At 47.8% G+C, this 9,759-nt stretch overlaps 5 protein-coding genes across 5 annotated transcripts; 1 reads left to right on the top strand and 4 right to left on the bottom strand.

Moving 5' to 3' along the window:
- Positions 1-1,112: 1,112 nt before the first annotated feature.
- BDV14DRAFT_182304 (uncharacterized protein) lies at positions 1,113-2,570 on the bottom strand. Its single transcript, XM_073770209.1, has 3 exons — positions 2,064-2,570; positions 1,355-2,009; positions 1,113-1,294 (listed from the first exon to the last, which is right to left on the bottom strand). Exons 1-2 carry the CDS (start codon positions 2,462-2,464, stop codon positions 1,730-1,732), a joined length of 681 nt encoding a protein of 226 aa, XP_073623541.1. The 5' UTR covers positions 2,465-2,570; the 3' UTR covers positions 1,113-1,294; positions 1,355-1,729.
- A 199-nt stretch (positions 2,571-2,769) lies between these two features.
- BDV14DRAFT_182296 (uncharacterized protein) lies at positions 2,770-4,793 on the bottom strand. Its single transcript, XM_073770207.1, has 4 exons — positions 4,378-4,793; positions 3,680-4,321; positions 3,067-3,627; positions 2,770-3,017 (listed from the first exon to the last, which is right to left on the bottom strand). The coding sequence occupies exons 1-3, from the start codon at positions 4,608-4,610 to the stop codon at positions 3,462-3,464; spliced, it is 1,041 nt and encodes a 346-aa protein (XP_073623540.1). The 5' UTR covers positions 4,611-4,793; the 3' UTR covers positions 2,770-3,017; positions 3,067-3,461.
- A 1,105-nt stretch (positions 4,794-5,898) lies between these two features.
- On the bottom strand, positions 5,899-6,756 carry BDV14DRAFT_182293 (uncharacterized protein). Its single transcript, XM_073770206.1, has 2 exons — positions 6,350-6,756; positions 5,899-6,298 (listed from the first exon to the last, which is right to left on the bottom strand). Exons 1-2 carry the CDS (start codon positions 6,739-6,741, stop codon positions 6,055-6,057), a joined length of 636 nt encoding a protein of 211 aa, XP_073623539.1. The 5' UTR covers positions 6,742-6,756; the 3' UTR covers positions 5,899-6,054.
- A 91-nt stretch (positions 6,757-6,847) lies between these two features.
- BDV14DRAFT_182292 (uncharacterized protein) lies at positions 6,848-7,861 on the bottom strand. The gene is made up of 3 exons (XM_073770205.1): positions 7,372-7,861; positions 7,038-7,325; positions 6,848-6,989 (listed from the first exon to the last, which is right to left on the bottom strand). The coding sequence occupies exons 1-3, from the start codon at positions 7,774-7,776 to the stop codon at positions 6,894-6,896; spliced, it is 789 nt and encodes a 262-aa protein (XP_073623538.1). The 5' UTR covers positions 7,777-7,861; the 3' UTR covers positions 6,848-6,893.
- A 334-nt stretch (positions 7,862-8,195) lies between these two features.
- BDV14DRAFT_140116 (uncharacterized protein) lies at positions 8,196-9,262 on the top strand. Its single transcript, XM_073766327.1, has 4 exons — positions 8,196-8,676; positions 8,727-8,829; positions 8,885-9,072; positions 9,124-9,262. Exons 1-4 carry the CDS (start codon positions 8,227-8,229, stop codon positions 9,205-9,207), a joined length of 825 nt encoding a protein of 274 aa, XP_073623537.1. The 5' UTR covers positions 8,196-8,226; the 3' UTR covers positions 9,208-9,262.
- Positions 9,263-9,759: the final 497 nt, after the last annotated feature.

Raw genomic sequence — 9,759 nt, 5'->3', positions numbered from 1 at the left:
TAGCACATTTAAGAGTCCTCCGCAGCCACAGGCTCCCGATGTCAGTCCTGGTGCCTTTAGCACATTTAAGAGTCCTCCGCAGCCGCCGGCTCCCGCTGCCTTTGGCCACTCCACATTTGGGGGTCCTCCGAAGCCGCAGGGTCGTGGTGCCTTTGCAAAGTAGCGGGAAAAGCCAGCTTAGGGTCATGTCAGAAACAACAACATAGCTTTCTGCTCTTCGTGTTTTGTTGATAGATAGCCTCAGGCATCAGCCGGTCGTCACGTGCTCTCCGCCGTTGACCTCCGCGCCGCTTGCCTCTTAGATAGAGAATTCAAGCATCATCTTGGAGCAACTCTATAACCCGCGAGCAGGTATTAGCCGCTTAGGAATCGAGTATCTCATGCATGGTTCAGGCAATATGGTTCGCGCGTGCTCGTACCGTGGATGTTTGGTGTTCCTGGATTGTTGGAGAACTTTCGGTCAACACCAGCAGAACACTATCAGCCAAGGCAAACTCATTTTTGGGATTACTCAGCTAGGCCAATTGTACAGCGCCTTATTCATTCACCTTAATACACTATCAATGGAGAAAATACACTATCGATGAAGGATACGGGATACGATATTACCTTTTCGGGATCTGATGCTCCGAAAGGGAGACTCTGGATTTTCTCTTGCTGCTGGATTCCTCCTGGTCAGATATTACCTCATGTGCCTTGTCCTCTACCTCAGATGCGGAGCCCTTCTCAGAGACATGCTCGTCCTTGCTTGGTATCATTCATCCTTCTGATGGATATTATCCATCAGGAGCACAACGAACTGCTTGATAGTTGCTTTATCAGAATGATCTTAAAGACCAGACTCTAACAACATTAGATATAGCGCCTGGCTTATCACAGGGAGATCTCAAAGCCGACTTTGAAATATCCAAAACTATCAAGGCAAACCAATATGGGACAGATGGCCTTACCTCGAAAGCGTTTGACAGTCTCTGCCTTACGACGCTGGTGCCGCTTTGCCCCATCATTAGCACCAAGCGCGGGGGTCTGCGACCACTGCTCGCAATTGATTAAAATATATGACCGCTCCTTATTCTCAAAAGTCTGCCAGTACTTCACTTTGGGCCGCTATGGAAAAATGTTATACCCGACACCGAGCCCCTCGCTCAAAGGCTACGGAGTGGGAGTGCGTTGATGCTTGACATTTCGTGAGCGAGACCCCACCAAGGAAGGTTATTCCACGTCATGTTTACTGCGAAGAACCTCTCTGTTCGCAGAACTCAAGCAACCGTCAAGTTGTCTTTTATTAAAGGACGTAAGTGGGCTACCAAATGTCTAGATTAAACTAACTAATCCTTGCGTTTTCTTCGCCCAGCGTCCATTTGATTTACTCCGACGCAAACAATTGCAGCCACGCTTAGACCAAAAAATTCATCTCTCCTTATGATGGCCGAAGGTCCCCAGATTATGAACGTTACTCGTATTGCAAGTGATGAGGAGAAGCTGTTGGAAGCAGCTCGGGAGGGAGTGCACGAATGGAGAACGTTAGATAACACTGGGAAGTTCGTGGGAATTGTGTTAGATAAGGAATGGACAATCTGCAATGAGGGAGGTAAAGACCTTGGAACAGCAAGTCCGTCAATTCGTGCTCTCCTCGTTACTCAGAAAGGAGAATGGGGAGCTGTCAGAGTCGACAGCGATCCAATCTCGAACGTCGTAACTGGGAAAGGGAACGAACTCTATATCGTTTTCATACAGCCAGGTCAGGTCTGCCGCTTTTATCAACATCCCGCGGTTCGATACTTTCGTCTACTCGGTCTCTAGAGATGAGAAGGTGTTGAATCAAAGCTTCGCTGGCCCTGAGAGATAGTTCTATCTTTGCGCTTCTGCCGTTGATGTCAAGGTCGATGCTTGGAAGTGGTTGACCGAATAGATGGCATATCAGCTGCAGATTTTGACACGAGGCCTTCGTTTCCAGAAACCTAAAGAGTTCTGACAGTGTGAGCTGTACGGCCGTGGGTGGAGGTTGGCTGCGTGATTTTAATTATTGCTACATCAATTGTGGTTTCGGGAGAATGACTTACCTCCCAATGGCCGAGAATACATCCCAGTGACGAGTCTCGAAAGATTTGGCTGTGTGTGTAAGTCCGGCAGGATGATCGGCCTCCGACCACCACTCACGAATAGAAGAAGCGCAGATGATAGGGTCAATTTTTGCCAGCTCCGTGATACTTGTACTTAAAGAGCAGAGAAAGAAAACTTCCACACTGAAATTGATATAAACCGATTCCATCAGTGTCCGTGCTCTGTTTCTAGCCCAGCCCCGTGTTCGAGGGTCTGCATCTCGCCAGAGTGTTAGAATCTGCGTAGCCTTTTCTTCTTGTGTCTTAACCAAATCGATCGGTTCAGGGCCAAACAACCGCCTCCTCGTCTCCAGCTTCTGAATAATTATAGATGGAGTGATTTTGCGGTGCTTGCGTGCCATAGAATAGGCTGCTGGAAAGCAGAGGTTTAATGGGGAGCAAATAGGAACAATTGTGGGCGGAGGGGTACGAAGGGGAACAATTGCAAGCAAAGAGGAACAATAGCGAGCAAAAGGGAGGAATGAGGAGTAATGAGGAGCAAAGACGATTGAGCGGAGCTGGGCCGGGGCAGATTGATTGGCCGCTCATACCTCTGGATATCAGACGATCTAGTGGTTGCCTCCTGCACTCAACCTTTTTTGTCAGGACATACATATTCCTACATAGGTCTTGCCTGTTATGCTTAGGTGACCTGCCATGCATATTACCCCGCTTTCTTGTTGTTTAAAGAGACTGCAAAAGTAACGATTGTCTCTAGAATTTATCAAGAATCCACTCTCGTGCTTTGGTTTGTTTAACACCTGGGCGACAGACTACCCACTTTCCACCATAGCATACGTCTGGCTGAAAGCCTGCTGCGGCAACGGTCTCTAATTTATTCCGATTCTCAACCCTTGGTCGCCAAAACCGCTTCTGTCAAGATATACTGTACCTGATTGCCAGGGCCTTTTTTAAGTACCGTACACGTGCTCTCTATAACATATCAATGATCTAATACCTCTAGTTTCTGCCTCCGTCATGGCTTCTGAATCCAACATAACCGTCAGGTGTTGCGAGTGCGGACAGGAGAAGAATGCCGTTCATGCAGATTGTGGCGCTTGTTATTCCTGCTGCAATTGCTCCAAGAAAAAGGAGTGAATAATCGGAGATGGGAGGCGAGCTGCAAGGGTAATTTTTGAACTGTTACCGAAGCTGCTTGACCGGCAATCTGTCATGAGGATCCTTCTCAACAATGACTCCGCGGGCCCTCCTGAAATAGTTTACGAAAGCCACAGCAGCGTATAAGGGATGGGAGAGACCAAGTAGCAGGGATTATGTAGATTCCCTTTATAATCTCTATTTCATGCTTGCGGTGATTTTTGATTGATCCATCATCTGTAGTTCTAAAATTCTCTGAACTCAGGCTCTCTGCAAGCCCAGAGGTTGCTCGCGTCTATAATACAACTGTCCTCCACTCAAAGCAGAGCATATTTCAACATCATCCAAATCGCTTGGAAGGCTATAGATATCATAATCACGCCACATTTGCTTTGTTCTCGGAGATTCAGCATCGGCAAGTGGTTTTCTGTGAAGCGTCCTGGTTAGACAGATTCGAAGATTAATTAAAGCGAACTTACTCTTTGCTATTGAAGACATGAAAGCCGGTAGTAATAATGATCTTAGGCCGACCAAGATCGGCAATAATCTGCTTCACTGGCGCGGCAGCCCAGGGTGATATTACGATTGATTCCTCGTCAATTTCCGCGAATCCTCCTGCACCATGGGGTCCAACGATTTTAAATCCCTTCTCAATCAAGATCCTTTTTGCGGCCTCTGTATACTCTGGGTCCTGAGCAAGTAATGGCACCATTTCATTGCCATAACAAAGATGAGCGATAGTAAGAGCCATCGAATGCTGGATCATGCAGCCCGTCACATGTTGCACCTCCAAATTCTCATCCCTCGAGTGGTCCTGCTTTTTTAGCCATTCAGGCGCGGAGCGGCAAAAATCACCAAGCCCGAAGCAGAGAACTTTCTTCACAGTGTTGGTACCAAGTAGAGGTCGGACCAAGTCTGTCAGCCGCGTGCAGCTCTTGCTATTCTGCCACAACATGTCTTTCTTGTCAAAAACTTGCATGGGCTGCGCTATAAGCTCTCGAAAGTCTCGTGCAGTCTGGTTGGTCCAATCCACAATGTAGGAGCATAGGTAGGTCTCGGTTGGGCCGTCGGGTTGTGCTTTCACAAGTTGCCAATATCCTTGGTACTTGACATAGGGTTTCCTAAGGAAAACTTAGATTGTTGGCTGGAATTGGGTCAGAATACCATACCCACGTACCAAATAGGATTCTGTATTTGGAACATTGGGTTGGAAATTTTAATTATGCTTCCATCAATTCCATGGACTGAAAATTCCTCCATTGTATAAGATTTGGCTAATTGTTGTTCTATGTCTTTGAGATCTTCTTTCGTCCAAAGCTTGGTACCAAGATTGAGTAGATTTGCGGCTCTTTGGCTACTAATCCGCCAATCTGTGCACCCGTAGTTGAGCGGTCCTAGAGTTTGTGGCATGGTCTTGTAGCTGCTGGTCGAGCAGGGGTAAGAAACAAACCATATGGTTAGAGACCGGGAGGAGAAAGTCCAAGATTGTTTGGAGAGGAGAGATATTTGTTCCAGGTACCAGATGATTGTGTGCTTTTGTGTAAGGAGGTCAAGAGAAATCAAGGCAAGAGGAGAATTGAAGATCCATTCTGCCACAACATCAACGGCGGTCACAGCCTCACGTGGTTACACCACGGGCCTTCTATTCTCCGCCAGGATTATGTCGCGTCAGGAGCGCGAATTAATGCTAGAAGAATCTTGTTTTTTATGTTCAAATAAGCAGTCGCCTAATTAACTGCGCGCTTGTTCCGTGGTGGATAAAGGAGACGGCCCAGGACGAGGCCGAGCCGAACCGACTGGCGGTCCGTCTTATGCTTGGGGAAACATTCGCGCGCGCGGTTGTAGGCTCCCAGGTTCCAGATCACTGATGTCCTGTCAACTCACCCAACGGACGATCGGGAACTTGTCGTTAAGGGGTGTTGATATGGACAGTGGATGTTGGTCTGCGCGGAAAAGAGCATCTTCACCCGCCGCGTGGTGGATTTTAAAAATAAATCTTCACTAGTTGTTGTGCAGTCCTGCTGCACGCGGGCAATGCCAAAGACATGGTTTACGCCATGATGGAATGGCATCTCGGGTGGATTTACGATGTGAGGACCCTGGACTACTATCAGTACGGCTTGTAGTGGGTGAACCAGTGCATGGCTTCCCTTCTTCACCAAGAATGAGGCTGGCGGAACTGGGAGATGTTTCTCCTCCGTAGCGGCCCTTTTTGAACGATTCGCGATGAGTGCGTCTCAGAGCTGTGGGGAGGTTACGAAGCGGCTTGGCCTGGTGATGGATGAGGCTAAGAACAGTTTCGTCAAACAAAACAAGCTAGTGAAGCAGTTCAAGAAGGTCTACAGATTTCGGCCCACGCCACGCTTGGAGGATTGAATTCAGCAGGCCAATGAGAACAAGATACGTAGCCGTGAAGCAGGAGAGGACTTTTTAATTGATAATTAATTGTTGTGGTTGTTAAATAGCTTCAAATGTCAAAAAACTACGAAGAATATGTGACTACGAAGAATGCGTGGCAAGGCGGTTGGGTGCAGCAGAAAGGCACGGATACCGGTAGGTTGAGCGTCGCGCGACGCTCACCCCCACTGCTCACCCACTCACCCTCCCCACTCACTTCGCTCACCCAGGTCGCGCGACTTCAAAGCGGCATTGCTCACCTACTAGAACGAGAAGGGCAATGGCCTTGGCGCTCGTAGATATTTGGGCGATAGGTGATAGAGCTAATTGTTGATTTATTATGCCTCACGCCCGCAAAATCCTCCTATCCCACCCCTCAAGATCATAATCGTGTGATTCCAAAACTAGCCTCACGCCCCGTATTCTGGCAGTCTGTACCCTGTGTTCGACTATGTGACTAGGTCCGTGAGCTCATAGGGAAGACCTGCTGATTGCCAGCTTCAGTCTCGCTGTCGTGCTCCTTCTGAATAGCTCTCAGCTTCCAGAACTTATAAAATGCTGTAAGGACCAGTGCGGCAGCAGCAAGTGTTCCACTCGAAACCACGGTTAAAACAGCCATGATGGACCAGTAGCCATCTTTGGCCGTGTAGATATTGATAATGGTTGTTAATAGCCCGGCAGCAGTATTCAAAAAGGTTGGTCTATGTTTCTCTTAGCATGCCACTTTTATGAGACAACGTTGGAAAACTTGCATGAAGAGACGATTGATTAGCCAAAGATAGTTGTCCCTCCATCTGTAGAACAAGAGACCCATAGTGCCTGCTCCAACGGTTAGGAATGTCCACGCGATACCAACTAAAGGTGGGTTTTGGATCGTCTTCAGGACTGCGTTGCCAACATTTTCCTGCAAAGACTCCGACTTCTGGAGACTAGTGAATGTCCCCGGGATTACAAGATATCCAGCAAGGAGAGTCCAGCCAGCGAAGCTCGCAAGCGCATTATACCCCCAGTGGATATCTTGCAGTTCCAGGAGCATACGAACATATGCCGTCTCCAAAGTCAGAGTCGTGTTGCTTCGGGCTGGTGTGGACAAGGAAGAGGTAGCACCTGCGTCCAAAGCTTGTTCCTTGTGTGTGGCAGCCATATCGGATGGTCCTCGAAGAGCAAGTAGGGAAAAAAGAAGGACTTGTTTGAGCCCAGGGCTTTTATAACATACGCTACGAATATTCTGAAACACAGGATTTTCTCAAAGGGGTACTCTTTCATTCCTACTGAAATAGAGATTGCGGTGCTCGTCTATCCGCGCTTACTTTCTTGACTCCGAATGATAGAGAACAGAATGTTTGTGGGCCGCAGGCACCAAGTGCCAGTGCTGATGGTTAAGAAAGAGTGCTGCAATGAAATAAGTTTCATGTGTTAACAGGAACATGGGACCCTTACAACAAGGAGCTCGTCTATAGTTGCCTCAGTAGGGGCGTTGGCAAAATCAGTGGCGAGCGATGAAATGACACCCTGGGCTTCGGACTTGCGATGAGCCAGCAGCTTACGCGCAAGATCACAAACCCCTTGGATGTCCTTGGATCGCTTTTGGCTGTTCGGTGTCACCAGCATACTTTCACCTATGTTTGCTATCTTGACACTACCGTCCTCCATGATGTGGATGTTTTGAGCGAGGTTGCCATGTACAGTCCCAAGTGATTGGTGGATGTACTTCAAACCCTTGAGCACCTGAAAAAGTTAGTTTATCGCCGCTCGACCAGAAGGTCGAACACACCTCTCGGCACAAGGTTGCCACTTCTACCTCCCCTAGCTGGAATATGGGCGACATGCTGTATATGCCTGGTAGTGAGATTCCCCACTTCTCGTAGACAAAGAAAGCGAACCCATCCGCGATAAAGACATCCCTCAAGTTGACTAGGTTGGGGTGGTTGGTTTCTTTGAGTCTGACCAGCCGCTCCTTCCCAGTCACAGCGTATTTCCGGATGTGTCCCACAGGCATATTACCTGTGAATTCGATATCATTGAAGTCACTCCACGTCGGCTCAAGACCGACAAAAAAGTGCTGTGATGGAGACGTGAACGGATTGAAGAATTTAACAAATGGGGTGCTGTCGCGTGGGGAGGTAGTCTCAACGGGGGATGTCATTGTAAACGGCGATTCAAGTTCACGCTTGGTCATTGTGGAAACAAATTCTTTCGTGTGGTTGAGATGCCTGTCCTCAAGGCCAGGACCACGCCATCCAACCTAAATAGCTGGTCCAGGGAGGGGGGGACACGGCGCCGACCTTACTTTCGACGCTTCATACGATTTCAGCTAGTACTATTAATTGAAATATAGTACTCGGTAACTTACCAAGTAATTTATTCAAGTGGGGCGTCTAAAAAAACCCCCCCAAATTCCCAAAAGAAATGCTGAAAGAAAAAAATAAAAATAAAATAAAACTCCGCCAGAAAATCCTAAAACAAAAAAAAAAGAAAAGAAATTAATAAAGTGAATGTAAAACAAAGGTAGCTTGTAAGTAATTCGAGGTTTAATTACAGAATTATTGGGCCAGGATGACCAGCAGAGCTCATAAGTACATTCCCTCCAGACTTGCTCCTGTCATCTCCATGTGCTGATTATCAAACAATGTCTGATATTGACGAGCTTTTCGAGAATGACTCTGTCTCCCCAGCACTCAAGAGTGAGGATGCTGTCCAATCTGAACCATCGCAGAGCGCGGAGACGAAAAAGCCCTTGCCCCTTGCCCTCAAACCGCGCAAATTCCCTCCAACAAGTAAAAGGCTTTACTTTCCAATCATCCCCGGTGCTGGTGGTCAGAATTGCCTTCCTCTTGTGAGCCTCGGGCTGTCATCTGTTTCGTTCTTCAAGACTCTCCCTCGTGATGCGTTGCGAGTATCCGTCAATCAGGTGGTTCAAACATCGCACGACAACATTGTGAACATCCAGGAGATGTACCTATCGCCCCATTCCATTACCCTTACCTACGAATGCTGGGGCATCTCGCTGCTAGAGCTCTGCCGAGTTGCGAAGATCTTCGCCAATGATGAGCCTGCTGTCGCTACAATCTGCAAAGAGGTATGGGCGCAAAAAAAAGATCAGTACATATGGAGCTGACGTTAATTAAGGTTCTTCATGGACTGCGGTACATTCACGAAGAAATCGGCATTGTGCATGGAAGTATATCCTGCGGGACTGTCATCCTTACAGATACTGGTCGAGTCAAAATTGGTATGACAAGACACCCGATGCTTATACGAGAGATGGATTATTGACAACTATAAAGCGGATGTTGGGGATAGTATGATAGCTGGCCGTTGCAGTGACAGAGTCCAGGACTATCAAGCTGTCTGCCAGATGTGTGCATCTCTCCTTGATCTTGGCTCTGCAAGCACACCACAGGGTTCTCTGCGACTCGCGGCCGAGGAATTCGCAAAGGCAGCTGCTGAAACTAGTCTGGATGGATTACTTAATGTGAGTACTTCTATGCTGCAGTGCCATTTTACTATGCTTATCCCGGTGTAGCATCCTTTTCTTCGGGGAGCAATGGCGACTTGCACCCTGCAGCCATTTCCTATCCTCTTAAAGATTCTTCAGCAGTTTAGATGATCTTCCAGTTGGATTATGAGTTAAATGAATGGAAATAATGAGAATTATATCGGTCCTACTTCAAAAAAGAAGTACTCTGTAATTGAACCAGGCAGCTCTGGCCAAGACTCCTGTATGCAATGTAAATCCTTCCTGCAGAGAATGCAGAGCTTCCCGCATGCAATATAGATCATCAAGTCACCCCGCCCGTTTGAACGGACGGCGGGCAGGCCCAGTTAGTTGGCACTTGCTGATGATACCCCCATTGTTTTCGTAATTTACACAGTTATCCATCAATACGGCCCATTCAGAAAACTTACGACATAAATACGGAGATTGGTATTCTGACATAGGCATATAAAAGCAGCGTTTATCCGCTGTAGACTCAATCCACATACCAGATTCTTTCCAAAAAATGGCCGACTCCGAAGTTCAGAAGAACACGGGCTCGCAGGGCCAGAACAACACGGGCTCGCAGGGCCAGAACAACACGGGCTCGCAGGGTCAGAACAACACGGGCTCGCAGGACCAGAACAACACGGACTCGCAGGGCCAGAACAACACGGACTCGCA

The sequence above is a fragment of the Aspergillus stella-maris genome (assembly GCF_047715825.1).
Source record: "Aspergillus stella-maris strain CBS 113639 unplaced genomic scaffold BDV14scaffold_77, whole genome shotgun sequence".
Classification (NCBI taxonomy): Eukaryota; Fungi; Ascomycota; class Eurotiomycetes; order Eurotiales; family Aspergillaceae; genus Aspergillus; species Aspergillus stella-maris.
This window is presented reverse-complemented; position numbering and strand designations above follow the sequence as displayed.

What these genes read in the sequence shown, in the direction of transcription:
- BDV14DRAFT_182304 (XM_073770209.1), bottom strand. Translation starts at nt 2,464, where the DNA reads ATGGCACGCAAGCACCGCAAAATCACTCCATCTATAATTATTCAGAAG. An exon ending in GTATTCTCGGCCATTGGGAG is followed by an intron (nt 2,010 to 2,063) that starts GTAAGTCATTCT and finishes AAAATCACGCAG; the next exon opens with CCAACCTCCACCCACGGCCG.
- BDV14DRAFT_182296 (XM_073770207.1), bottom strand. Translation starts at nt 4,610, where the DNA reads ATGCCACAAACTCTAGGACCGCTCAACTACGGGTGCACAGATTGGCGG. An exon ending in CAAATACAGAATCCTATTTG is followed by an intron (nt 4,322 to 4,377) that starts GTACGTGGGTAT and finishes AGTTTTCCTTAG; the next exon opens with GAAACCCTATGTCAAGTACC. An exon ending in CATGTCTTCAATAGCAAAGA is followed by an intron (nt 3,628 to 3,679) that starts GTAAGTTCGCTT and finishes GACGCTTCACAG; the next exon opens with AAAACCACTTGCCGATGCTG.
- BDV14DRAFT_182293 (XM_073770206.1), bottom strand. Translation starts at nt 6,741, where the DNA reads ATGGCTGCCACACACAAGGAACAAGCTTTGGACGCAGGTGCTACCTCT. An exon ending in CTAATCAATCGTCTCTTCAT is followed by an intron (nt 6,299 to 6,349) that starts GCAAGTTTTCCA and finishes AGAGAAACATAG; the next exon opens with ACCAACCTTTTTGAATACTG.
- BDV14DRAFT_182292 (XM_073770205.1), bottom strand. Translation starts at nt 7,776, where the DNA reads ATGACCAAGCGTGAACTTGAATCGCCGTTTACAATGACATCCCCCGTT. An exon ending in TGGCAACCTTGTGCCGAGAG is followed by an intron (nt 7,326 to 7,371) that starts GTGTGTTCGACC and finishes TAACTTTTTCAG; the next exon opens with GTGCTCAAGGGTTTGAAGTA. An exon ending in CTATAGACGAGCTCCTTGTT is followed by an intron (nt 6,990 to 7,037) that starts GTAAGGGTCCCA and finishes ATTTCATTGCAG; the next exon opens with CACTCTTTCTTAACCATCAG.
- BDV14DRAFT_140116 (XM_073766327.1), top strand. Translation starts at nt 8,227, where the DNA reads ATGTCTGATATTGACGAGCTTTTCGAGAATGACTCTGTCTCCCCAGCA. An exon ending in TACTGGTCGAGTCAAAATTG is followed by an intron (nt 8,830 to 8,884) that starts GTATGACAAGAC and finishes ACAACTATAAAG; the next exon opens with CGGATGTTGGGGATAGTATG. An exon ending in GTCTGGATGGATTACTTAAT is followed by an intron (nt 9,073 to 9,123) that starts GTGAGTACTTCT and finishes ATCCCGGTGTAG; the next exon opens with CATCCTTTTCTTCGGGGAGC.